Source organism: Lampetra planeri, chromosome 19, assembly GCF_965212315.1.
Source record: "Lampetra planeri chromosome 19, kcLamPlan1.2.h2, whole genome shotgun sequence".
In the NCBI taxonomy this organism is placed as follows: Eukaryota; Metazoa; Chordata; class Hyperoartia; order Petromyzontiformes; family Petromyzontidae; genus Lampetra; species Lampetra planeri.
This window is the reverse complement of record NC_136125.1, coordinates 10,706,423-10,734,252: the sequence shown is the minus strand read 5'-3', so window position 1 is coordinate 10,734,252 and position 27,830 is coordinate 10,706,423. Positions and strand designations below refer to the sequence as shown.

Genomic DNA, 27,830 nt, shown 5'->3' with positions numbered 1-27,830 from the left:
TACAGATGGATGGATGGATGGACAGATGGATGGTTGACTGGGCGATTGATCCCGGCGAGTGAGTGGCGATGCAGAGGAGGCTGCTTGCCTGGGCAGTCCGAGCCACATGAGCCACGGCGGCGACCAGTTGGCGTCATACTCGTGCTCGGCGTTGGTGGCCTCGCCACCGCCGGTGCCACCGCCGGTGCCGCCGGTGCCAGCGCTGGGGGGCGGCGGTGGGGAGGAGGAGGAGGAGGGGGGGGGCGGTGACGGGGGCACCCGCCCCGGAATGGACGCGCACCTCGAGGGCGCGCAGCGTCACCACGGGACACACGGCGCACGCCTTGAGCTGGGCCACCGCCTCGCTGTGGCTGCGCCGCGTCAGGTCAACGCCGTTCACGCTCATCAGCACGTCGCCTGTGCCGCATGGGGGTGGGGTCGATAGCCACAGTGGCGAGATATTAACTCTAGATTTGAAGCTTTCGTGACTGCAAGGATTCATATTCTTAGTTTTTTTCGGTAAAGTCACGTAGGTAAAAAAAGAAAATTAATAAAAGTAAAATAAAAATAAAAAATAAAAATCACGACGTTTCGGAGGCAACACAAGCTACCGTCTTCAGGTGGAACAGTCACAGCACGATAGCTGTATCAAGTGAGAGAAATTCCAAGAAAACCGTATTTTTATATATACTGGTTGAGGGTGGGAGGAGCCAAGGCAGGCCCTGAATATTATTTTTGTGAGGTTCGGTGCGGCTGAAGCACGCTGCTAGGAATGAGCCTTTGTTGTGTAAACTTGGTGCGGATGATGTAAAGGTGCGTGTAAAAGGGACTGAGCCTTTTTGTTATGTAGAGATGATGCGGCTTAAATCGCTGCCAGGAAATATTAACTACCTCGCCTGGTATACAGGAGGTCGTGGGTTTGATTTAGACCCTGACGATGCCTGCTGTATACTTAGAGGTTGCATGTTTCTCCCCATGGTCGCGTGGATTTTTCTCAGTGTCCTCCGGTTTTTCCCTCCGCATGTAGAAACATCCGTTTAGAGTATTTGGCTGCGATACATTTCCACGTGAAATGCAACTTGGTTGAGCTATCATTTGTGATATCCAGGTCGCTTTAAAAAAAATAGGTGCATGGCTCAGTCGGCCTTACCAGGTCAAATAAAAGTAGTTTAGTTTTATTTACTTCAGAAGTTATCCAAATGTCTACGAGGCTCAACAATTAGTGTTGTTTTAACAATTCTCTATTTATTTAAAGTTGCGCATTTTGATGTGACGTCACATTTCTCAACACCCCCCCCTCGTCACACATCGTCACAAATGTCTGACCCCCCCCCCCCACCCTAGGTGCGTGACGTCATTTATGGACGGCCCCTAAGCGTGCAGCCCAGAGTATATTGGATCAGCACAGAATTCAGATTGTTGCAACCGGGTTAATGTGGATTTCTGTCGTTCTGAAACCCAGGCCAAACCAGACTGTTTGAAGCTTCGTGCGAGTGTCAAATTGCTGTTGTTATTGTTGTTGAGTAGCTTTGGTCACTCGTGTTTGATTTAGGGTATGTGCAGCTTTGTTGTTGTATTTGTTTCGCTTTGATCGTGCTTATTTGATATGTCACGCTCAATTTTCTACGTCGTGCAGTTGAATTCATTCGTGCATTAAACTGCAAAATCCACCGCTACGATATTTGGCACACAGCCCCGTCCGCTCTCCTCCCGTGGATCGTGACGATGGGGACAGGCCGGCTAAATAGACAACAAAAAGAATACATTCCGGGGACGATGATTGGATACTCGGCATTGTGTCCTCCTGAGAAGTGTGTTCTTGTTTTGGGCAGACTGGTGGAGCGGTGGTGCAGCGGTCAAGCGCTCCACCGCAACATTAACAGCTGGTCCGAGCGATGCGTTTCAGATTCGAATTTTAAGATGTTTCAAGGACAATTTTGGATATTTTGTTGGATCACTTACATCACGTGACAATTCAACGTGCACACAAAAATGATGTCACCCGATTGCCACGTGACAAAAAATTTCTGGCGGGAAATGTATGTAACTAATGATATTTATGGATTCTTCCAAACATCAGGGACACATTCCTCACTTAAAAAATCTATTGAAAAAAATATTTACCAAAGTATGAGGTTTGAAAATACAAGAGGACATACTAATTATTGGATGATAATGCATTTATTTGTTATATACTTATTTTACTACAAGAAAAAACTTGTTATTGTACTGTGAACATATTGCAACAGACAAATGAGTAAATAGTTACCCAGTAAATGAATTACGATTATTTCTATAGTGTACCACAATCCATCAGTAACTGCCATGTGTTTTGTACATCAGACTCTCACGAAAATATTAACAAAGGTAAAGGTGCAGGCCTGCAACTGATTGCTCACGCCACTGCTAGCAGAAGGGCCTTCCTTACAGCGAATACGAGGCTATTTGGGCGACTCTTACACTCTGACCACAAAACCACAAGTGGCGGTGTGTTGAAGACCACGGCCGGCGATTGCATAACATCCATTCGGGATTGATAAAATACGTACCACTTTGTAGGAAGTCAGCAGTGTTCATCGCATGGAAAAGACTGGCCTCAACCATGGGAATGTCGAATTTCCACCACAGGCTCAGGGCTGCCAACCAAGATGAGCACTGGCCATATTTGCTGGTTAGAATATTCTGCGCATGAGTCTCTCATTTGCCTGCACTATTTGGTAGGAGCTGAGTGCATATTATTAATATCCGCGGTTAATCAAAACCTAACAGTAGCTGGATGCGAGCCATCACAGGAGTTGGGGGGGGGGTTGTGGGGTAGGGTCAAGGCGAAAAACAGAGGCATGCGGAAAGTGTCAGGAAACAGATGGGGATGGTGTCACAAAAAACAAGCTGTCAGGCAAGCACTCTTAAGTGATCTATTTTGCCACGTGATTCAAGCGCACAAAGGAGAGATGTGCGCACGTAAACACTCAACCGTGCACACAAACGGATGCACATGTTGGGTGCGGAAGTGGTGCGCTGTGGCACGAGTGCTCCAGTGTGCGGTAATAACGGCGGTATCCGTGGTGCCGTCACACTGCGAAGTGAAGTCAAAAACTTTTCGGAGAGTTTTTCTGCCAACAATTTCCAAAAATAACTATAAGAGATCTGGATAATGGCGTTGGTGAGCTGTGCGTAAAATATTGTAGCCGTTGATTTTGTAGTTTTCATGAAAATATATGCATTATCTTGGGATGGATGGACGGGCAAGAAGGCAGACATAATAATGCCCAGGCAGAGTGGAAAAAAATCCTCTTGGTTTGTTTGTGAATAACTGAGAGGGAGAGAATGGCCTTCTGACAAACTGGCCTCCTTAATCCTTTCCTATTCCGTTGACATAGGTGTACGTGTACGTCATTAGTTTTTCTTCCGATTCAGTTCCAGTGACACCGCCGTACGTGTACATCATCAGAATGGAATCGGAAGACAAACTAAAATAAACGAACTTTATCGATACTGAGGCTCCCACAAGGTCATGTGGGAGGGCGTGTGGCACAGGTTGGTGCCAGCTATCATAGGTGCGGTCGTGTCGCTACAGTTCTCTGCGGTGAGTACAATGTCTTTAAAAACAATGGCCCTACGCCCCTCGCTGAACCGCCTGCGCGTTCCGAGATTCGGCGGTGAACACCGCAACTTGCAGACGTCTCAGAATTGGAAAGGGTTAAAAGAGGCCAATTGACCTTTGTGTTGAAGGCCGGTGCGTAACCGGCAAGCCTTAGTTTCAGATACAGGGTGCAAGTATACAGAGCCGATGTCTGCAATGCAATTTTCCCATTAAAAGAAACGCATCATAAAAAATGCACTTGAGAACAATTGTTCCCGAATTGATAATTAAACAAGCTGATCATTAGTTTTATTGCTAAAGTCAAGCCGTGCCGAAATTTCCAGAGCCGGTCCAAGTCGCGCGGGTGATATTCGAGCGCCCATTTTCAATGGAACGCGTCCGAGACGGCGTCCACCGGGGAGATGATGCCGTGACATTTAGCTCACGTGCAGGTGCCATCAGGATCATGAGTGACGGTGGTGGCTGATGATGCCGATCATTTGAATGCGTCGGAGGGGTGGGGTGGGGAGCTCACCGCGGTGGATGCGCCCGTCCCTGCCCAGGCAGCCGTGGCCCTGAACGCTCGTCACGAAGATGGGCAGCTCCCCGCTGCGGCTGGCGAGTCCGCCCGCCACCGTCATGCCCAGCGACTCGCTCGCCTCCTTGCGCACCGTGACCACCTTCTCCTGGCACGACACCGCTTGAGACAGCTCCTGCCGTGCAGGTGGCACACGCGCGCGCGCACACACGCGCACAAAAAGATCCCCCATTTAGTGGTGTTAGCGAGCACCTATGAAGGCCGGCACGGCACACGAGGGGGTGGGTGGCCAACACCACGCCTGGCCGCCTTTGTCTCACATCGCACCAGGTACTCATTTAAGGTTGAGTCGACCTAAGGGAAGCCCGGGACCGGTTCAGATAATCATCACTGGTGTTGGCCGTGAGCGGGAATCGAACCCGGGTCGCCAGGTTCATAGCGCAGCGCGCTAACCACTACATTTCCGCTTCCCACACACACGTGAATATGTGTGCACGCACATTCTCGCACACAAAAACGCGCATCCTCATGGAAGCGTGCATGCACGTCCGCACAGGCATAAACACACACACGGAAATTGCATAAACACGCACAGATGCACACACACACACACACGTGGAAAACGCAGCCTCTGGAATATGACATCATCGAACTACTTCTGATATTACTCGAAGTGCTTCTTGTGCCACACAGCAAGTGGAGAACCTTGTCACGTGCATGTTTTATGGAGACAGGATGGTCATGGTAATCAAAATGGAATAGATTTGCTTTGGAAATTAAACAAATATGATGAGAGCATTTGTGTAGCCATTGATGACAGTGCAGAGACCATTATTACGTTTGTATTCCCTACAATGCGTCTGTTTTGCCACTAACGTAGAAATACTTAAGAAACTGGCCAAACATATCAAGAAGGGCTCTCATTATAAAGCATTGACTCGGCGAGGCTTTTACGAGCATACAGATAATTATCATTATAATCGCAGTATTCTTTTCCCATCTGAGCAGGGTAGCCGTTGAAGAAAGTAGAATAATTTATATTAATATAATTCAATTAATTCTGAAATTATCTCTCAAAAAGTGTCTCTTCTTAATTCCTAGAATTAAGGAAATGTCAGTGGCTTGCTTTGAATGGGCCAATTCTGTCTCACTCAAAACCACGGCATAATGTTTCTCTTGGATATAACTTCAAGCAAATAAAACTGCACATTTGCAGAGTTGTTTTTTGGTCAGAGACAATGCCGAGAGCACATAACTCATCACACTCATGGCATTTCCAATCCGAAAAAAATTGACGTCATTCCCTTTTCCAATTGTCTCCCTCCATGGCTAAAGCCAGCGCCCACGAGGTGCTGGATCAGTGGATAAGTCCCATGCCTCGAGCCACCAAAGCCAACTTAATAATCGTATTTTTTCACAAGCTTATAAAAAAGACTTATATTCTTCCTCTGACCCAGCACAAGTGGATTGTAAAACCTGAAGGAATTCTGTCACGTCATAATTGTTATTCTTGGTTCACAAGGAACGATAACCATCGTCACCTTAACTATGAGCACACGTAAAAAAACATTTCGACAGCGGTAAGTAGCGCGGGTAACGATGACGGTGAAGCGAGGCAGACTTGTCCCGGTACGCCACGTGGACTCTTCACGAAATCCACAGCACACAAACGGCAGCTCACTCGCTCTCGTGCTGCCTCGACAACATCACCAATGCCATCAGCAAGCCATCGCCATCTCTCGCAATCCCGCGATATTAATAATCCACCCAGCACCCGCGAACGTCTGCTGTGCACTATGCAGAAGTGATAAGGTATCGAGGAGAATACAACAATATTTACGACCAAATATGTATCATGTAACAATCGAGGTAATATATTCTTAGGTTTTTTCGGTAAAGTCACGTAGGTAAAACATCAAAATTAATAAAAAATAAAATAAAATAAAAAATCACGACGTTTCGGAGGCAACACAAGTCTCCGTCATGCCTCCGAAACGTCGTGATTTTTTATTTTATTTTATTTTTTATTAATTTTGATGTTTTACCTACGTGACTTTACCGAAAAAACCTAAGAATATGAATCCTTGCAGTCACGAAAGCTTCAAATCTAGAATCGAGGTAATGCTTTTTCTTCTTCTGGGTAATCGAAATGACATCAATTTTGTAGGTCTTATACTTATTTCATTTTTTTTTCACCGACTGTGTGTACGTTATTAGCGTTGAGAGATTGTAATGGCTAGAAAGACTCCTGGCAGGCACATGTTCAGCGAACTGCTGCTGAAAAACTTGTAAGTAATCTTCATGCACGCTGGAAGTACAACAATGAACAAATACTAGAATACAAATGTGCAGCGCTTAACGCAGCAGCCTCAAATTGCACCTAGCGTGGCACAAGTGCAAGTTCAGTTTATTTTGTCTCAACCAGGTGAAAACTGAAGATGCCAGGACAGTCGTATTTGCAAGCATGACATGGGGCATTAGTCTGCCAGTAGGAGCCGATGCATGCTGCCTTTTGTATGTAATCCCAATTGAGTAATTTGCGATGTAATTTTTTCGAATTGGCTACATCTGGACCCTGATGGTGGTACGCAATGGCCTACTCTTATAAATCAGTATTATGATAATTGTTTTTTTTTACCCTTCTATCTGGCAACAAAACTGACACCTTTTTTACAAGGAGTCATGTTTGCATAGACCACAATAGCTGCAGCCATAATGCAAACAAAAAACATAACTCTAATAATATATGCACTGTCCTTGAGGTTGATTGGTCCACACCCGAGACAGCTTTCCTTAGAGCCTAGTCTCACATGGGTTGGACCAGATTACGCCAAAAGGTGTACGCGACCAGATGACGCCTTTTGTTGCCAGATAGAAGGGTAAAAAAAACAATTATCATATTTTTTACTGGCAAATGAGGTTCCAATGGTGTAAATCAGTATTATGTTTTTTACACGGACGGTATTAATCAGGGCGGCCGCCAGGGTTTGAACCGCCAAACCCCGCGCGACGAGCGGCGAACGCTCCCTCGGCCGCGTCACCGCCACCAAGCGCCGCTTGGCCCGCCGCCGCCCGCTGGCGTTTGTTCCGCGCGTCGCCGTGCGGGTACCCGGTAGTGGCAGGGCTTGGGCGGGCTGGGGTGGGCGGCTCCCGGGATCGTGTGGCTCCGTCCGTCCTGGCCGCTGGCGCCGGGCGGCCCCGGCTTCCCCGGCCGCGATACCACGATGTGCACGCGGTCCTCGCTTCCCTGTGCCGCGCACAGCCCCCCGCCCACCGCCGCCGCTCACACCTTTGCGCATCTTTCCATTCGTATTCTTTGGGTCTTTCGGTAAAGTCACGTGGATGGGTTCAAAGGAAATAACAAAAAAACCGCGACGTTTCGACCGCAACACAAGCGGTCGTCATCAGGAAAAGGGGGTTAAGCTTCTAAAGGCAAACTGTTTATAAAGGTTTGAAATGGGCGGAGCCCAAATGTCTCTTTTCATTCGTCGCGGCTCGGCTACCGAGCATGGCTCCGAAGGCTCGCCGAAAAAAACCCAATGCCGAGCGGCCCAGCAGCAGCAGACCGTGTCCGCGCTATTAATGTTGCGGTCAATGGAGAGTGAATGCGTTGCTTGAGTTTTCTTTAGCGAGGTTGTGTTCAGAGAGCACGTGGGGGGGGGGGGGGGGGTGGAGAGATGGAGGAAATTGCAAGTTTGAGCAGTGCCGATGGAAGACGCAAAAAGGTATATTTTACAACGTGCACTTTACGTGTGTGTTGAACTTTTTTGGCACGGTACACAGCCAACAGTGCTATTGGGAGGTGCAGGGGACGGACAACAAACTGAACACAGAAAGCAGGTCGAAAGAAATGAGTTTTCAATCTGGATTAAAAAGTGCATTTCTCCAGTGGCTTCCTCATGTGGTGGGTGAACACAGCATGGATGGGTTGAAACGGTCTGGTAGACCACATACTTTGGGTGGAGGAATCGATGAGTGAAGTTCACGGGAATGGTAACCATGGTAGCAGCAAGAGAGGAGTGATAAGGGGGCGACTGACAGCCAGTGAGCGAGCGATTGGATCAATGAGTGTCATATCATCAACCTGACTTGCCGTACGATGAATTTTAGTCGAGAACTTAGAGGCAGGAATCGAGATATTCTGTATTACCTACTAACACGTGTTGTGTACATGGTGTTATACAACACGTGTTGTGTACACGGTGTGTCCATGCGCTAAGCAGTGTTCAATGAGGGGGTGTGGCAGCACTATAACTCTCCGAAATAGAATGAAATATGAATTACACTTTCACGCTAAATTTGCGGACTTATCTCGTGTGCACGTCAGTTGAACTTCTTTTGCACCCTACGTGACCAACCGTGATAATCAGAGGTTGCTGGGGGGGTATAACAAACTAAACACCAACAGTGGTTCTAATTGTCAAATCTTACTGACGGGCTGCCAAAACGAGCAAACGTATTGTTTTGTCCTGTGGAAGCTCTCTCTGCCCGTCGGCTTTCTAAACACCGCCGGAGTGTCGTACGCGCGCTGGCGAGCGCTACGTAATACATAATTAACGCGCGCGCCTCTGCCTTGGCCACATTTTTCGTGTTTTTTTTTTATCCCAGTGACAACGAGCCGCTGAAGTGGGGTTGAATATGTTTCGCAGCGTAGACAGACGGAGAGGTTTTTGTTGGGTTTTTTTTTTATTTTTCCCCCCAAAAGAAAATTCGGAGATGCCTGCCCATTGAGATGCCAGTCTCATACCCCAGCTCCCCACTCTCATTGGAATGCTGAGTTGCTGTTGTCCTATCAAGTGCTGGCAGGCTCTAAATTAAGCAGATAATGCAAATATTAAGCACAGTGCTCGCGTTGTCACGGCCCTCCCCTGCCTTTGATTTGAACTGCAGCCAATACGCCACTGCCTCCTCGGCCCTCCCCGCAGTTCAAACGCGAAAAGCACGACAGGCTCTGCTCTGAATTATTGCAGGTCACGCTCTGATGTTAATGAGTTGAAGCGTTATGAATTAAGCGTTATATATAAAAAATAAAAAGATCATTGGAAAAAAACAAGCGGCCGCACGTGATTAATTGAAGGTCGCGCCGAGGTTAAGCCAACAATGGGTTTACATTTGTCCAACATTGGTCGGCTGTTGTCAAGTGTTAATTTGCGAAGCGACTCATGCTGCGTGACTGCTGATTAGATGCACTTCGCCGTGCCGTTGGCTTTGCGCAAAGGGCGACGGGGAGCGTATCTGCGCAGTGCAAGCTGGGAGCCGGCACTGCAGCTACGTCACGGCACGCAGCTGAGTGTCACGACGGACAGACAGCCGGACGGAGCTGAAGCAAGAACGTTTTCCACCTCGGGTGGTGGGATGGACGTTGGTCGCACCTGTATGACCTGCGCCGCCATCTCTGGAGTGCCCTGCCGCAGGTCGTGCCCGTTGATGGAGAGCACGCGGTCGCTGGGCCTGAGCCTCCCGTCGACGGCCGCCGGGCCTCCCTCCAGCAGGTCCAGGACGAAGACCCCCGAGTCGTCGCCGCAACGCACGAGCTGCCGGGGACATGAAGAGCGGGGGTCGCGTGCGTGCAAGAGGATGTGGGGAGCGGTCGCGTGGCGGTTAGCGCGCTGCGCTTTACGAACCCGGCGACCCGGGATGGATTCCCACTCACGGGCAACGCCGGTGACGATTATGCCGCATCAAGTGATTTTGATGTTTCACCTGAAGACGGAAGCTTGTGTCGCGTCCGAAACGTCGTGATTTAATTTATTTGTTTTCTTTTAACCTCCGTGACTTTACCGAAAAAAGCAAAGAGTATGAATCCTTGCAGTCACGAAAGCTTCAAATCTAGAATTAAATAATCATGTTCTATTATTCATATTTAGTCACTTGCTTACCGATTTTACTGTTTTTGCATTCCTATCGTTTGTTTTATATTGATTGCTGTTGTAACTTGCTGACCTGCCCACACTGAATATCTGTGAAAAAGAGCTTCATAGCTCATCGGATTCCTCCTCCTCCAGTCTGAATAAAGATCCTGATTCTGAATTGCAAGTCCGGTGTGCTGGCCATTTCATAACATAGCAGCTTCCCTACTGATGATTCTGTGTTCCTATTTTCGGGTTAAATACTCCCATGAATCAAATGGAGTCAAACCTCAGCCCGTTCAGTGTAAACGCATCTAAGATTGACTCGTTGACTTCCCCAGCAAAAAAAAATAAAAATCCAATTTCTTATCTCTGCATTTCCGAGTACAATGGGTCGAAGGAAAAATAAAACTTCAACATATGAAGGGTAAAAAAAAATGAATCTGCCAACACAGCTCCACTTGGAGCAGTGTGGGTGGTTTAAGTCAAGCTTTCACTTGTGTGTCTTTCTCCCCAGCCTGTTCGCAGTAATGCAAAAGCAGCAGCGTCTGCCTGCTTGTTCGCGGCTGACTTGACCCTCGCTGTTGGGAATTGTTGGAAATTGGATGTGTTGGCGGTGGAAATTGAACTCTCTCTTTAGGGCGCTTGTTATTCTCAATTCATCCGGCGGGAAGCTTCGCGCGTTATTTTAGACCCTCGCAGAAATCATTAACAGTGACGGCTTTTTAAATTGGAAATCGGAAAATTAAAAATGAGATAATTTGTACGGCCAAAGGAAATAAACCGAGATGCTGCTCGGACAAGCAAACAGAACCCACTCGTGGCTCCCCATGACGATCACTCGTGCGCGTTATTCAGGAGGTACAAAGTATTGCCCATCGCGCTCCATACTTTGTGTCTCGGCAAATTTGGCCATTTTCTCCATTTCACCTCTGCTCAGTGTCAAATCAATCAGACTGCCCAATGTTGTTGCGAGCCTGGAGTATGTCTGCCGATTTGCACAATTACATTCGACATGACGTCTTAATAACAATACTTAGCTCCGACGGTCAAATGCATTAAAGCAGAATTAAACTGAATATACAATAAAATACGGAGAATTACCGCACAGTTGAATTAACCAGAATGGACAAGGCTTGCTGGGCGTGATACAAAATGCATGTAATGCACGTGGAACCCATTTCCATTTGATTTCCACAAATGATCAGTGTCGACATTTTGCAAAGAAGACTTTATGGGAAACGCATGGATTTCATTTAACAAAATCACAGTTAACCATGCGTCTTTCACGTTCGTTATGAAATTGTATTCATACATGGGCTTGTGAATCGGTGATATTTTAAAGGAGCGAGCGGCTCGCAATCAGAAAGCTGCGAGCCGAAGTCTTGACTCGACCCATCATCTCTTCACGGTCAATACAATGAGTACCACCGTGTGAGAAAACCAACATCGGTTGTCTTGTGGACACACTCACCCTCGTCACAGTAATATGGAATTTCCACCACTGGTTTAGGGCATTTCCCATAAATATGCTAATTGCCTCTTGTTATGCAAATTCCTTTGTCAAGGCGCTCTTCCCCCTCCAACCCAGCTTAAATATACGCTGCCAAGCCTGGTGGTGTTCATTCAGACGCTGTCTTTCTGACAGACCTGTTCTTCACCTGAGGACGGCTGCTTGCGTTGTGGCCGAAACGTCGTAAGAATAATTTTATTATGTTTTATTTTTATTATTTTATTATTTCCATTCTACGTGACTTTACCGAAAGAACCAAGAAGATGGTTTAGGGCTGTAAACAGGAAATGAGCACTGGGACCTTTTTTTTTTTATAAAACGCATCTATCATCAACGGGAATACAAATATTGGTGGACCTTAGAACAAGTGCTTATCTGCCTCGAACCGTCACGTTGGGTGGAGGTGCGGTGCAGCGGTTAGCGCGCTGCGCTACGAACCCGCCCCAAGCTGAGTTCGATTCACGGCCACGGCTAACACCGGTGCCACGCGGTGTCAAACATGGTCCTGGGCAGGCACCAACCCAGGGGCGGTTTCTTCATTAGGGCGATTAGGCGACGCACCACCAATGTGTGAAAGGGACTTTTTCAATCACATTAACAATCTCATTCAACCACAGAGCTATGCTAGCCGTTACTGTGCCTCTGGATATAGTCCAATCAGCGTCATGTCACGTTCTGTGGAGTACCGCCTCTTTTTGGGCGATTTCACTCCGGCTGAGAATCGCCCCGTGTGGTCCCATAGACTTACATTCAAAGATGTTTTTTTTCGAAGGGCGGGCGCTGCAATGCATTCTCTATGGCTTCCGGGAAGGCTCGCCCTAACGTGCTTACGTCATCATACGTAAGCACGTTTCAGTCAACAAAATTATTTGTCGCCACCTAGTGGAATCTTTAATAAAAGAAACTGAGTGGATTGTAATAATAGTGAGTATAGAAACAAACAAGATGTATTGTAAGAGTCACTTTATTTTTCATTAATATTAAAGAAGTGAAGTTGCCTTTACATGCTTAAGCTGTTAGTTTATCCATTGCATGGGTGGACCTTATCCTTATCAATCATCCAGACATTTGCCCCCCCTGAGAGATTTTGCAGGAGCCGCCACTGCACCGACCACCAACCCGCACTGACCAACCTTTCGAAATATTGGTCAAACAAGCCCCACGACCAACACAGCATGGCGAGGGCTTCATCTGGCAGTGAACTGACAAAGGGTTTCTTTATGATTGCTTTGTTACAATCATCCAGCGCACCTGCGATGATGTTTCTTGACACGAAGGGCTGAATTTGATTGTTGAGTAACTGCGAAGCCTAACCCTAACCCCGGGACTTAAATCACAAGCAAAGAATGGCATCGATTGCGTGTGTTTGTGCTCACTTACAAATTACCATCCACAAATTAACCAACAGCGGAGAAAAATATAAATCGTCGAGTTTTAAGGGTGCAGATAGAGGAGTAAGAGATAGGTTTCCAAAAAAAATGAACCCGTAAAAACAAAGTTTTTCACTATAAATCCTTTATATGCGTGGCGGCTAGAGTCCTCTCGTCCTCTGGCTTGAGATGGCTGCCACCTATGGGCCAGATGATTGCCTGCCACCATTAAGCAATTGGTAATTAAATATAATTTATTTTTTCCTAAAAAGTGTAAAATTTTGAAAAATAATTTTCACGAAAATAAATTGTCACGCACAACGAGTCTGTGTGCAAAATGTCAGCTCGATTGGATCACGGGAAGTGGGTTAAAAAACGACCGAAAGATTTGTATGGTCGTTAGCGCGCAAGCAAGCAAGTGAACTTAATATAAAGGATTTAAAAATAGGCGCTCCTCTGCTTGTACGCTGTAGAGATTATAACAATAAAATATAATAGTTTTTTTTTACTGTCATTGAGAAGAAGGCAAAATAGATTTGTGTTTTGCCAAATGTTTATTTCCAGGCGTTGCTTATGTTTACAGATAAATTAGTCTAATTTATACTGGAGAGGAATGTGTGAAACGTTTGCTGTTTCACATTGACGGGGGTGGTGGGGGTAAAAACATCAGTTTGCATTCCTCACAGCTCAATTCACACGTTCAGAGATGCAGTCCGTTAGAGTGTTGGGTGTGTACCCCGTCATGATAATGAATACGTGATTAATATTATATTTATAAGTGTTCGTCACAACTGCCTTTGAGTTGCTCTCGTTTATACTACATATATGTTGAGCTCATTAAGACAGGGCCTTCGTTCCTATCAGCAGAGTTACGTCTAGGAAGGGAGGCTTCCATTCTCACGGCCACAAATATATAAATAAGTGATATCGCACCTGAGACCTTCACGGGGCATCGGTCCTTTGTCCGAATTAAGTTAGTTGAAATGTTGGTCCTTGCAAGGAGTAGCAAACACCATACATGGATATAACATCCGGGTTCCTAGTCTAAAGTCTTAGGGTCTACATCGTCCCACGGTCTAGGTTGGGCCATGTTTGTTTGTTGTAGTACGGAGTAAGACTGATGGCCTTAATCTAAGTTGTATTGTGGTTGTTGTTGTTGTTTGACTTGCATCCCACTGGAATTTTTGCACACAGCGTTGGTGTACGGTGCTTTTTCTGCAATATTTTGCTGTCTTTTCTTGGATTTTCTGTTTGCACTTAGTCACATATTCACTTTGAGATGTTTTCTTGCTCATGTTTTTGTTTTTTGTTTGTTGCGGTTGCACCCGATTCACGAGCCGAATGGCTCACAGGGCTATGCCTAATAGATGAACTTGAAAACTTGAAACTTGAAGGTTGCATTAACGGTAATTAATATCGATGAGAAGGGGCGTGATTTCAAGGTTGGAAATTTCCATTTTTCATATTGAACTCGAAGTCCGTCTATGCCAAGGGCATGGGGCTCCCAGGAGCTACCTCGCGAAGAGGACCCACTGACAACAAGATACTTGTTCTGATATATTACTGGAGAATGATTGTTTCTGTGATGAATTGTTCTGTTTGTGGTCTGTTGCGTGGTGCACAGACTTTGCGTATACTGTCAAGTTCTTGGAGCACTTTTTCGTGCTAACGCCAGTGCGATTCCATATTTTGTTAAGGCTAAGGCTATATCATAGAATTTGCACATTTTTCTATAGTTGCTAATGTGGGTTGGTTTTGATATATCTGTTAAGGAGTGCAACACATACGTGGGCACATTGTTACGCATGGCATGAGTGCGCAATCTATTAGTCTTTAATTAGTGAGTCTGACACAAGGCATACCGAGTCTGACTCATCGCCTGAGAGGTGAAAGGTCAGAGTGGTGCAGGAACCTTCGTGCCCGACACCGGAGACACCACGAGGGGCCCTGCCGGCCGGAGTGACGGGCATCTGCCGTGCGCCAGCGAGGGCACGACGACGAGGCTGGCGGTCGACCGCCAGCCTCGTCGGCGGTTGGGGCTCCCGTGCGTCACGCACGCGCACGCACGCGCCGAAGGAGCGAAACGCATCCTCGCTGGCAGCCTTGAGACGGTGCCATGCAGCAGCGTGCCAGCTGCGGACTGTCTGGGTGGTTGCAAGCCAAGAGGGGCGAGAGACTGACGGGAGGTGTCGGTCCTCGCTCATGGACGGCGCATCGAGCGGTTGCCTTGTTGTAACAGATCTTTTCCAATTATAACATCACTTTACTGAAAAGGGGGGGGAGTACACTTTAGAGGGCTCATACGTTAGCTGATTATCCACCTAGACATATTTTTCTTTATCGTTCATTGGTTCGTACGGTTGCTCCAATCGGTTGCGTGTTTTTCATGTACACTGTAGAAGAAGAATTGTGCAGAGTTGACGTGATTATGACAATAGTTGACGCTTTGATCCATTAAATACTCAGCTTTTTAATGTACTGAATGTCCGAGTGGGTTATTTATGTTTCATGAGTCATATTACTTTAAAAAAGCCTGAACTGCTGGACGGATCTATGAACCTGGTTACCATTGTGGAGAAGGTCTTATAATTAGAAAACTCCGAGACACGAGCTTGCACAAATTAATAAAACATTTTTTTATAAATATTGTAAGACCCTCCACATACAACAAGATTGCACATTGCTATGGCGAGGGCGACTTGTTTTTTTCCAAAGGACAACCATTGTTGGACTTTTCACAGAGCAGAATACATTTTATCGACCCCAGAGGGATGATGGGTTTAGTCAGGATTTCAACTCGTGACCTTCTGCTTGCGAACCACTCGCTCCTTTAACATCCAACCACCGATTTCTTAAGACCATGTGTAAATACATTTTCGTAACGAGTGTGTCACCGGAGCGTGGTTAACCGTGATTCTGTTGAAATGGAACCTGTATGTTGTTTTGTGCCTTCAAAATGTTTTACTCACATTCCATTCTTCACGTTTGTTTCGAGACTGGCATTCGAAGAGGATATCCATTCTCCACCGAGTCTGACATCACCAGCTCCCCAATGCTACCCTCTTCAGTTATGTATATCGAAAATGCTTCCTCTGTAATACAAAATACATCTGGCCCAAATGCCAAAACACCAACATATTTTCTCCTTCTCACTGCCAGGAAAAAAGAAACTTTTTGTAAATTTATATTTGACAGTTTTATCCCGGTTGTCATCAGAGTGGTTGTCATGCGTGTGTGTCAACTGATACCCTGGGCAGCCTGACATATGAGTTGCTCCAAAAAAAATAAAACTGTCGGAATTCTCGAAGAGCAGTGCAACCCTTTGTGTGAGAGAATGGCCCACGGAAGTGGATATGCCGGAGCTACCTCTGAGATCCCTTCAAGTGACGTGTTCTGCCATGTGAGAGGAGTGTTCGTCTCATAACAATCCCATATTTTGAATTCCCAAAGAGCTGGAATTCACCCCAATGCAGAACCAAATTTTATGCTCTATATTTTTTGGTATTTTGCGCAATCACCGGCGACCGGGCTGAGACCACAGATTCACACTCCACTCGAGAACGCGGATTAAACTCTGCTGCAACCAGGCTTCGATGATCCCAGGAGCCCAGCGGGAAACCGGTTCCGCGCTCTGACCTCTGAGCCACCCACCCCGTCATGATGTTTAACATAACGAACCTGTTGTTGTTGATTGACTGTGTGCTACCATTACACACGTACGTTCAATGAGACGGCAACTTCGACACGCGTGATGGTGTCGCTCGCTTCCGCCACGGCGAGCACTGCAAGTGGTTAAGGTGGGGGTGCTGTGTATGCGAGCGTTTGTTTTGCGAGCCGATCGTTCATTCTCGCGTTGCTTCTCACGCCCCTTGCCGCACGCACCGGGCCAGTGGCTTTGGCACAACGAGCCCAGGGCGGTTTCTCTCAGGAGTCTGTGTCGCCTAAATTCTTTTGGACTTTTCAATTATATTTCATGTGATGAGATTTTCATCGCGCGACAACGGCCGGGGCAAAACTTCCTGTTGTTTAAGCGTCCGAACTTTGTGAGCTGCGCGAGTCCCTCTGGGCCACAATGCAGCGAAGGCAGTGTCGCTCATGTGCTTGCTTCTCGATATGAGATATCACAATTGAAATCTTTCTTTGGACTGGAAAAATCCGATGAGCTACGAAGCTTTTTTATTTTTTTTTGACCAGGTGTGAGGCCCACTGAGCCATAGAGAGCTCTTTTTTTCCAGAAGCGACCTGGCCGCAAACGATAGCTCGACCAAGTGGCTTATCACGTGGACATTCAAAGCAGCCAAATACTCTGGGCGCGTGACGTTGATTCTCAATGTGGAGGGAGAAAACTGGAGGACCCTTAGAAAAATCCATGCAACCACAGAGAGAGAGACACGCAAATTCCAAATAAAGAGGCGTCGTCAGGGTTAGGATCGAACCCACGACCTCCTGTACACCCGGCGAGGCAGTTAACATCTCGCCACTTTGCGAGCGGTCGGCGATGCTCTGCCGTACCTGGCCGCACCAGGGTCGCAAACGGGTACCCGTACCCTACCCAATACCCGGCTACCCGTACCCGGCCAGGTATCGGGTAGGGTACGGGTACGGGTACCCGATTGCGACCTCTGGGATGAAGCCATGTTGCAGGCGCGGGTGGGTTGATTCTAGGAACTTGAATTGTGAGAAGAGACAAGACGTTGGGAAATGAGTGACAAACGGTGACTCACCATTGACTCACGACCTACCCGTACCCGGCCGCACCAGGGTCGCAAACGGGTACCCGTACCCGGCCGTACCCGTACCCTACCCGTACCCGGCCGGGTACGGGTAGGGTACGGGTATCGGGTACCTGATTGCGACCTCTGGGATGAAGCCATGTTGCAGGCGCGGGTGGGTTGATTCTAGGAACTTTAATTGTGAGAAGAAACAAGACGTTGGGAAATGAGTGACAAACAGTTACTCACCAGTGACTCACGGCCTACCCATACCCGGCCGCACCAGGGTCGCAAACGGGTACCCGTACCCGTATCCAGCCGGGTACGGGTAGCCGCGTATCGGGTACCCGGTTGCAACCTCTGCCTCACCTTGATGCCGAGCTGCTCGCGCCCCGAGCCGCCCCGCTTGTGCAACACCACGTGGAAGCTGTCGTCCCTGGCGCCCGCACCGCCGGCCGCCACGGCGCTTGCCGGCCCTTCCGCGCTCGGCGGCCCCGGCGGCGGCGGCGGCGGCGGAGGAGGCGGCGGTGGCGGTGGGTGCCCCCCCTGGCAGTGAGGCCCCCTCGGAGCCGCCGCCGATGCCGGTGGCCCCCCGTCCAAACTCTGCTGCTGAGCCGCTGCCGCCGCGGTTGCATGCTGGGAGCCCTGCGCGTGCTGCTGCGGGGGGGCGGCCGCGCCGGGCGGTGACGGGGCGGGCTGGCCGGCCGCCAGCTGCAGCTGCTGCGCCGGCGGCGGAGGCTGCGGCGGCGCGGCGCGCGTGCCGGACGTGCCGTAGCGGCGCTCGCGCAGCACGGTGAGGCGCAGCGAGGGGCACGGGCGAGCGAGTGCGGCGCGCGCCGAGTTGTGCGACACGTTGCTGATGTCCACGCCGTTCACCTGCGTGGACGGCGTTGGGGGGGGAGGGTGGGGCGGGCGGCGTCGACGTGTGACATTGCGTACGAATGAACGCGTGCTAATATTATCAATGTGTCTATTAGCATGTGAAGCGGTGGCACGGTGGTTAGCATTGGCCCGGCGACGTCGGTTTGACAAGGCTTTTAAACCAGTTCTTGCCCCGTCTCGAGGGTAATTGGCCAACTTTGCCACACAGGCCCGACGTCTTGGAATAGGTTGGAGTACGTACCCACTCTTCACCCCACGTGAACGTGCCATTTGTGTAAATAATCAATTTTTCTACATGCGAAAATTAATGCGCTCATCACGAGCGTGGTATCGATTTCAATCAATTCATTGACGTCCCAGTCAACGGATGACTATTACCCACCGTCACGCACCAAACCTCGCCTCGAGAGTGCTGCGTGCAGTGTGACAGGCGCGGGAATGTTTTCCGTTTCTCTGGCAGACAGGAGTAGGCAGTACATGACTCGTCGCAGCCAAAGCCACAGCGAAAGGTAGACTGCATGTGGTGTGCAAGTTGTGGACATTTCCCAATTTGCTGGCAGGCCACAGTGGGCACGGACAGACTCTGAATGTGTGTACGTTGAACTTGTTTCGCACAGCGCGTAGCCAACCGTGCGAATCGGAAGTGCGGGGCGAGTGACAACAAACGTAACACCAAAAGCAGCTCGACTGGACGTGTAGTGCCAGGTGTGGAAATGCATTGGACAGAGCCGGTGCACGCGAGTTCCCGGCTAGCTCGGCCTCCGAGCTCGTCAGCGAGGAGTCGCACCTGCAGGATCTGGTCCCCGGGGAGGAGGCGGCCGTCCAGTGCGATGGCCCCCTCGCGGAACACGTCCTGGATGACCACGGTGACGAGCGGCGTCTCGCAGCCGCCCACCACGCTGATGCCCAGCTCCATGTAGGGGTTGGCGCGCGCCACCTCGATGGTGGTCACCTCGCCGTCCGGGATGCCCCCCAGGGCTCGCGGCGTGTCTGGGGTCGAGCGGGATTTAAACGGGAGACGCGCGGACCAATCACCGTCGTCGTTATCGTCGTCGTCGTCATCATTTATGATCATTCCGCTGCCGGATCGAGGCTTCTCCCAGCTGCCGTCACGTCGCGCAATCCTGCAATGTAACGTTCCGATGAGCACCTGAACACCGGCCTATCGCATCACTCCATCTCTCCCTCCGGCACGTTCCATTGCTCGGCTGTTATTCTTCACCAAAGGCCATCATCGCTCCCTTCTCGCAATGACGTACGTCAACACCAATGATTGCCATTGACATTCGTCAGCCATGGTCTATCCACTGCTGGTTGAAGGCATGGCCACGCTGCTGTGATCCTTGCTGATCCCACCATCCCCACAATCCATCTCACTGCTGCACAAGAACTGACCATTACCGCTCCATCTTCTCAGTGCATGTTTTCTCTTGACTGCCATTCCATCAACCAGTCTTGCTCACCGGCCCTCATCCCTTCTTACCATGTGTCCTCCCCCAAACACACTTAGTTTTCTTAACAGTTTGAGTGATGTCATTAACATACGTATGTTTTTGTTTAAATCCATGTATTCTCTCTCTCTGTTGTCTCATTGAAATTCCAACCGTGCATCTCTCCACGCTTCTTTGAGCTCTTTTCAGCTCTCGGTCTCGATTTGTCAATAATGACCGTGTTTCTGAACCATATATGTCACAGCAGGCAGTGCGCATTGATAACAAAAACGACGTGCAGTACAACACCACGAGGAGTGAAACATCAGACATTGCCGAACAGCACGTGGTCCAACCCACAAACACACTGGAGATTTTACCGTCACTGCATCTATGCTCATCGACGCAAAGTAATGTTGATGATTGTGAGTTTACATTCAGGTTGAGGAATGGCTCAGCCCATCATTCTTATGGGGTCGATACAAAGAGTACCACGTTGTGGGCAAGTCGGTAGTGTTCAATTATACGGATGGACTCACCCCCCGTCATATGAATGTGGAATTTCCACCGCTGGCTTCAAGGATGTAAACTGGATACAAGCACTGGCTCAGGTGTCACTTGAGCAGGAAATCGCTCTGACACTTTAGTTTTTTACTGCAAGAAACGTTTATTTTTATTTTATATTGAAGTGCAAATTCCGTACCGAGGCGCGTTGTGCTTGGTGAATATTAACCCTCATTGCCGGTCGCTTTAGAAAGGAAAATAGCCAATAATTTAACACGGAGACAGATTCGTCAGCACAAAGTCAAGGTCGTTCTTTCTCACCCAGGTTTCCTTTGTGCTCCACAGGGCTCGGCCCACGGGGTCACGGCTCCCAGACGTTTGCGGGAACACAAGCGCCGGGAAACAAAGCGCACGGGCCCGCAGGAGGATGAGGAGGAGGGAGGAGGACGAGGTCCTCATTCAAATGAGGTAGAGCCACCACATTCCACGGCTCAATCTTGCCAGCCCCACACAATGACCAGTGGCTCTGCATGGACAACCCTGCTCTGTGCAAACACGTACGTTTGGTTCTAGATTTGAAGATTTCGTGACTGCAAGGATTCGGTAAAGTCACGTAGGTAAAAAATGAAATTAAAATTAACTTAAAAAAAAAATCACGACGTTTCGGAGGCAACACAAGTCTCCGTCATCAGGTGTGACCGTCACAGCCAGATTTGCTGTATCAAGTGAGGCCTCACTTGATATTATTTTTATGATTATTTTGTATTAATTTTTATTTAATTTTTTACCTATGTGACTTTACCGAAAAAACTAAGGGTACATACGTTTGGGCCCGTGAGTAAGGTTGCAGTGCGGGATGTTTTTTTTCTCACCCCCCCCCCCTCTGGGTTAGACTTGCCACCACTATAGCAATGTGGAATTTCCAGACTGCCTGTAAACTGCGGATGAACGCCTATCCCGTGAATGTTCTTTTGAGCGGACTACGGCTGGACATCGTTGAAGGTGTATTCAGTCACGAAGCGATGCAAGTACACGGAAGCACAACGATAGAATTGTGAAATATCATGACACACGTACTCTTTGGTTCTTTCGGTAAAGTCACGTAGGTATAAAATAAAATAAATCACGACGTTTCGGGCGCAACACAAGCGTCCGTCATCAGGTGGCAAAAGGATGGTCTGCTGCTTGTGTTGCGCCAAAAGAACCAAAGACTATGGATTCCTGTAGTCACGAAAGCTTAAAATCAAGATCATAACACACCGTATCGTGAACATGACTATCCCATCGTTGAGGATGATACCGTGGTAAGCACAGTCGCTAATCGCCACCCCCATCACCCCGTGAAATGAAGCCGGGTCTCAGACAGAAATCGGGCCAGTTTGTAGGTTGGTGAGTTAATGGTGGAGACGATAGGACGGAGTGGGGGCGACCTTTTTTATGGATTATTTGGAAGGCCATAAAATCTGGGTGGTCTAGCAGCCGAGGGTTTAAGAGAGAGCTGCTTTGTCGGTTCGATTAGAGAAGTCGAATTAGTGATGATATTGTTGGTTTTCGTGGCCATGCGGTTGGTAGGATCTCTATTAATTTTGGTATAGCTGCCATCATAGGAAGGTTCTGAATTTTGCTGTTGTACGTGGTTTTATCTATGATGACAGTGGCATTGCCCTTGTCGGATGAGAGGATGACATTGTCACCTCTCTTTTTCAATTGAGCGAGTCCAAAACGCTCGTCCTTGCTGATCTTGCTAATGGCTTTCTTAGCGTTTTTGAGGATAGCAGCGATTTCAGATCTTGCAACATCTGCCGGGATGTGTCCCAAACCTTTGAGGGCAACGTCTACCTGGGCAATGATATCATCCACTGGAATGTGTTTAGAGGTGACTGCGAAACTCAACCCTTTAGCTAGTACCGATTTTAGGCTCTCGGAAATTGGGTTGTTGCTGTGATTGACAACAACCTTGTTAACATCTAACTTTTCAATGTGTGGCTCTGGCTTCTTTTTTGACAGGAGGTTGAGTTTAGCGATCACGTTAACTTTACATTTGGTTGACATTGAAGTAGCTGAAGACTACTACTTCTTCTTCTCATCCACACGGTGATCAACCGACAACCTGCAGGTCACGATGCTTCCCATCCTGCTTCTTTGCCTCTCACTGCTCTACTTTGGGACTTCCCTCCCATCGTCTCTTCTCCAAATCCCTTACAATAATAATAACAACCTTGCTCAATGCAAGAAACTCTGATTTCTATCCATTCCAACTTTTGATGGTGCTGATTGCTACTGGCTGCTTGTTATTATTGGGCCTTTGAGCCTGTGCCCAACAACTGTTTAAAAAAAATAGGCAAAGAACCATGAAACTAACTTTCCAGCTGACCGGAATAAAAGACAGCAGCAGCCCACAGAATCAGAATCTCTATTTCGACTGCAGGAGGAATCTAAAGAGCTATAAAGCTCTTTTCACAGATGCCCAGTATGGGCGGGTCAACAATGTGTGGGCGGGTCACCAGCTATGATCTCGGGAACGATATGAAAATAAAGTAAAGAGAGAGGAATGGAATAGCAGGAATAAATAGCAGTCACCGCCTAAGCATTGCGATATTAACTGTGAACGCCACTGGACAAAACGCAGCGGCGTCTGCTCACGTCAAATCTCAATGCGCTTCAAGCCATGAATGTGTTTAATGGAGGACGAAGAAAAAAAACATCAAGCTGAGACACCTACCCCCACGGCTCTGGCCAGGGAGACCGCTGCTGCTGCTGCCGCTGCTGATGGCCAACCCATGTTCTTGTATTGGTCACTGAGGCGTGACTTTTGTACAGCCACGTTTACCCGCAGCGTGACATCACGAAGGTCACGAGGGCTTTAACAAAATTCTAAATGCAAACGTCGACCACTGCTCTCGCCTTTTTAATGCTTATCTGTCTCTCCATTACTTTGGTAATCAGAAGCGTTCTTTCGCAGTGGCCATTAAACTTGCTAATGTTTGTGCGCCGCTGCCTGTGCTTAGAGAGGTGCCCTTAATTAAATATAATTACTTTGGGACTGTGGAAAACAATGTGGGCCTAAGTATTGCCGATAAAGCCAGAGGAATGAGAACACAGGATGCAGTTAGAATGCATTAATGTCAAAACAGATGTAAGAGATTATAATTAGCATTGTTTATTAGCCATTTTGTTTATGGTTAGCTCAACATATTAGGATTTGTTGAGAATAATGAATAGCGCTTGGCACTTCAGTGGATTTAGGTTAACACTATTGTTACTTTACCATGCGGACATCGTACCAAGCCACTGAATTATTGTTTGCAAAAATGTGGTTTATTTACCCAAGAAAGCCTAATTAAGTATCAATATTCCTTTTCAGGAGGGTTGTGCTTCAAGATGTTTGGCAAGTAGCCTCAATTTTTTGGGGTTTTTGCAAGAGGTCAGCGGTCAGTGCATAGCATACAATCTCTTTGTGCGAATAGCGCTCTGGAAAACTGAGTTTATCATTATTATTATTATGAAAGCACAATACGACTACAGATAGATGTGTTACTCAAGCTCCATCTGTGCGTGACCCACCAACCCTCCCTATACGACAACCGATTAAATGCGTGTGCCCCTAAACCTGGCGATCATTTACAATATGCTTCTGCTGACCACCAAAACTAGAATGTGTTGGTGGTCCACGGGCTTGAGCAGTACACATCGCTTCAATGGATGACGGACAGTGGTCAAGACTAACATCGGAATGGCAGTCAAAGGAGGTAAATTCGCTCGTGATAGAGCAACAAAATCAGCAGGTGCTATATCACAAAACCAAGTAATGTTCCGGGTGGCTTATGCAGCAGTGGATTGATCATGGCTGACGATAAGGAAGGTCCAACAACGGTTGAACTGTGGGGGTCTACGTATGCATGTGTACTGTACGTTGAACTTCTTTCGCACCGTACGTAGCCAACCGTGGTAATCGGAGACGTAGTGTCTTGGCACGATGTGCATCGGTCGAGGTGTAGGAAACGAAATGAGGTCACCCTCAGTCCAATTCTACGCCTCCCCCCCTCCCCGCCACTCATAGCCCAGCGGCTGGACCGCCTGCCACGCCGCCGGTGAGGCCGATGCCGGTACCGTCGTCGGCTTGGTCTTCCCGCCCCACGGGACAGCGGGCGGCGCATGCGCGACAGGGGGTGCTCCGGCGCGACTGCAGGACGGGGGGACGCAAGCGGTGACGAGGTTACGAGGTCCGCGGTGATGTGCATCGCAAGTCTGGGGGCGCTCATCCATAAAATGTCATCTTTTGTTTTCAGTAATTTCCATCAACCCCCCTCCCCCCCCCCCCTAGTTTTATCATGTAGTAGACAAAGTATCATTCCAGACCTCTTGCTGCGCAGTGCAACCTTTAGTGTTAGAGAACGGCCTGTGGAAGTGGATATCGCAGAGTTACCTCTGAAAATCCCTTTTTCAAGTGATAATCGGAGCCACACACAGGAGAGGGAAGTGCTTCCTACACACTCTGCAATATCGTTGATATTTCAATTCTCAGAGATGGAATTTGGCCAAATAAAGTGCAGGAACAAATTTTAAGTGATGATATATTTTGCGCGTTTGGGCCATCAGCCCCGCTACATTTGAGGACCCGACTTAATCACAGGCGGCTGTCTGGATTTGAACCGAGGATCTCAGAGCAATGCCAGGTTAGCACTCTGACAATTGCACCACCTGGCCACCTCCCAGTCCAGTGTTTGACCGTGCTCAATGGCAGGGGTCCGAGTCTTCGCAGGTGTGAATGGAGGGAGGGGGGCATCGTGCACGTGTGGATATTTCACCAGTCTAATATAAAACGTGCGATTTGGGAAGGACTGGCGCAGAGAACACAGGTGTGAGTGATTGGCTGCGGAGAGAGCCTTGTATTTTGAATCGGTAGTTACTGGCTTTGGGCCAGCACCTACAGCTTGTGTGTGATTTAGTGCTTAGCCTATGATGGTGGGTACAACCATGTGCTTGCGTTAGTGTTAGGGTTGACTACTGGCTTAGTGGGACTGCATTTGCAGCGTGAACAGAAAGGAGAACGTATTTTAGTTTGATTTTGCTCGAGCTGACGAGTGCTCTACACGCTGCGGGCCTTGCAGTGTTTTTTTGCTAATTATGTTCCTTGGCAAAGCATGAAACACACGATGTCCATAAAGGTATCATAAATTATTAAAATATTTCAGTTGGGACCGCAGTGTGAGCTGGGTCAATTCAACAATCCGGTCGTGTGAAGATTCTATTTTTTTTGCCGTCCGACGCTCATTCTCCCGCAATGTCCATCGCATCGAGATTTGAGAGCCCTAAGTGTCTGCCAACATCACTGCCGTGATTATTTCAATTGCTTCTGTCGTGCAACTGCTGAAGATCGCTCAGTCGTTTCTCTCGTGGCAAACACTTTTGTATTTCACGTGACTCCACCATTAAAACCACGCAGTTTCACGCCGCTGTCTCATTACGATTCTTCAAAAACGGTCGATACTTTTACGGACATCCTGCACCGTGCGAGTGTAGTTGTACTCTGCTCTTTATTCAAACGTTGTCCGACGGTACGCAGTCGATCCCCGTTAAAAATGTACGCACGGCCGTGCCAAAACAGGCGTAATGCGGGCGGCGAGGATGCATATTCTGTGTCAACACATGATTGATGAGGCCTCGAACGAGAGGGTACAGCTCGACACAAAGGGCCCACGATACTTCTACACACTCGCACATGCTCAATGCATTCACCGTTAAAAGCAATGTCTGATTTTTTTGCTTGGTTCTCCCATTTTTTTTAATATTGTCTGTACGTATGTTGAACTTTCGCACCGTACGTAGCCAACCGTGATAATCGGAGGTGGGGGGTTAAGGCAACAAACTCGACACAAAAAGCAGTTCTGAACAAATTAGTTTTCAATCTACAATGAAAAGTGCAATAGCTCCAGTGGCATCCCAACATCGTGGGGAAGAGCGTTCCAGACGGCCGCAATGTGCATCTGAAAGCGTGTGATGCGGTGACCGTCTTTTGTAAGATGGCCAGCCAAACGCAAGATTGTGTTCACTCACAAACATTGGATTTAAACCCGCAGGTGTTGGCATCTGTTTGAGAAGGAAGTAAAATTGTGTGGGGGGTGTCTTTGCTGCTATTTGGTGCAGAGATACCCGGCGTGGTATAGCATGTGCATCACGAGTCTGGGGGCGCTCATCCATAAAATGTCATCTGCGCTTTATTCTCACGCCGCTTGCTCCGCAGTAATTACGCCGAGTGCATTTTGGGCACACGTGGATGCTCTTTCAGAAATATTTGCGTGCAATTCGGAGCTGTGAGCCTCGCTCGCTCGCTCGCTCACTCGCTCCCTTTCTCTCTCTCTTTCTCTCGTCATTCCCAACCTTCAGCTTCTCGTGAACCCCCTACCAGCCACAACAGCTGCCCGCAGAGCCCTATGCCTACCAACAAATAGGTTTTACATAAAATGTAAAGAATAGAAGAAGAAAAAATCTACATTTTAATTACATTTACATTGATTTATAACCTCATGCGTATTATTAGCACCGAATAACTTAATCACAACTAAATATTTAGAATGAAATATTTACACTTTCACAAGAAAAGAAAAAAATCCCGTACAGTTTAATTCGAGCCAATTACCATCGCGATGAAGCGGAGGGGGGGGGGGCTGAGTTTCACTGGATGCGGATGACTGACCATTCCCTTCGTCAAAAGTCAAGATAATTTTCTGCTCGAATAAGCATTGAGGTGGTGCTCACCTCCTCTTCGTAGCCATGAACCATTTGCGTAAATTCCACAATCCCATCGTGGAGGCGAGTCTATCTACAAGGACAACCACCATTGACCTCACCGCAAAGCGTTACTCATTGTTCATAATATAGGTTTTTGGGACAGATCGCGTTATTACTAAATGTGTCATAACCCGCCACCACCCGACACGGCCAAACAGTAAAAAATGTGTCACGTTTTTCAAAGGACAAAATAATTCACTTCTTTAGCCCACCGGTGTGCTGAAGAGAGAATCAACAGCATTTTAAAATTTGAGTAGTACGACGTTTCGCTGATAATTACAATCAGCTTCATCGGGCATGCTGTTGATTCTCTCTTCAGCACACCGGTTGGCTAAAAAAGTGAATTATTTTGTCCTTTGAAAAACGTGACACATTTTTTTACTGTTTGGCCGTGTCGGGTGGTGGAGGGTTACAACACATTTATAAATAACGCGATCTGACCCAAAAACCTTTATTATGCACCATGTGACCGTTTACACGAGTTGTCGACTCCCTAGACGTGGCCACGCGTGCCCCACGTGACAGGTAGGGAACTCAGTGTGTGTACGTTGAACCTCTTTTGCACCGTACGTAGCCAACCGTGCTAATCGGAGGTGCAGGGAAGAACAACAAACTAAACACTAAAATCAGTTGTAAAGAAATTGGCATTTGTTTTTGGTTTGCATTGACTTGTTGGTT

The 27,830-nt window shown here is 48.0% G+C and overlaps 1 protein-coding gene across 1 annotated transcript in view; it reads right to left on the bottom strand.

The window, feature by feature from the left end:
- Window positions 1-27,830, bottom strand: part of LOC144724107 (ligand of Numb protein X 2-like) — a 48,850-nt gene that overhangs the window by 7,862 nt on the left and 13,158 nt on the right. Inside the window, 9 exon segments of the mRNA XM_078602989.1 lie at window positions 89-240; window positions 242-396; window positions 4,098-4,275; window positions 7,210-7,347; window positions 9,473-9,634; window positions 17,914-18,420; window positions 19,214-19,416; window positions 24,471-24,496; window positions 24,498-24,543. Coding sequence (XP_078459115.1) covers window positions 89-240; window positions 242-396; window positions 4,098-4,275; window positions 7,210-7,347; window positions 9,473-9,634; window positions 17,914-18,420; window positions 19,214-19,416; window positions 24,471-24,496; window positions 24,498-24,543 — 1,567 coding nt within the window.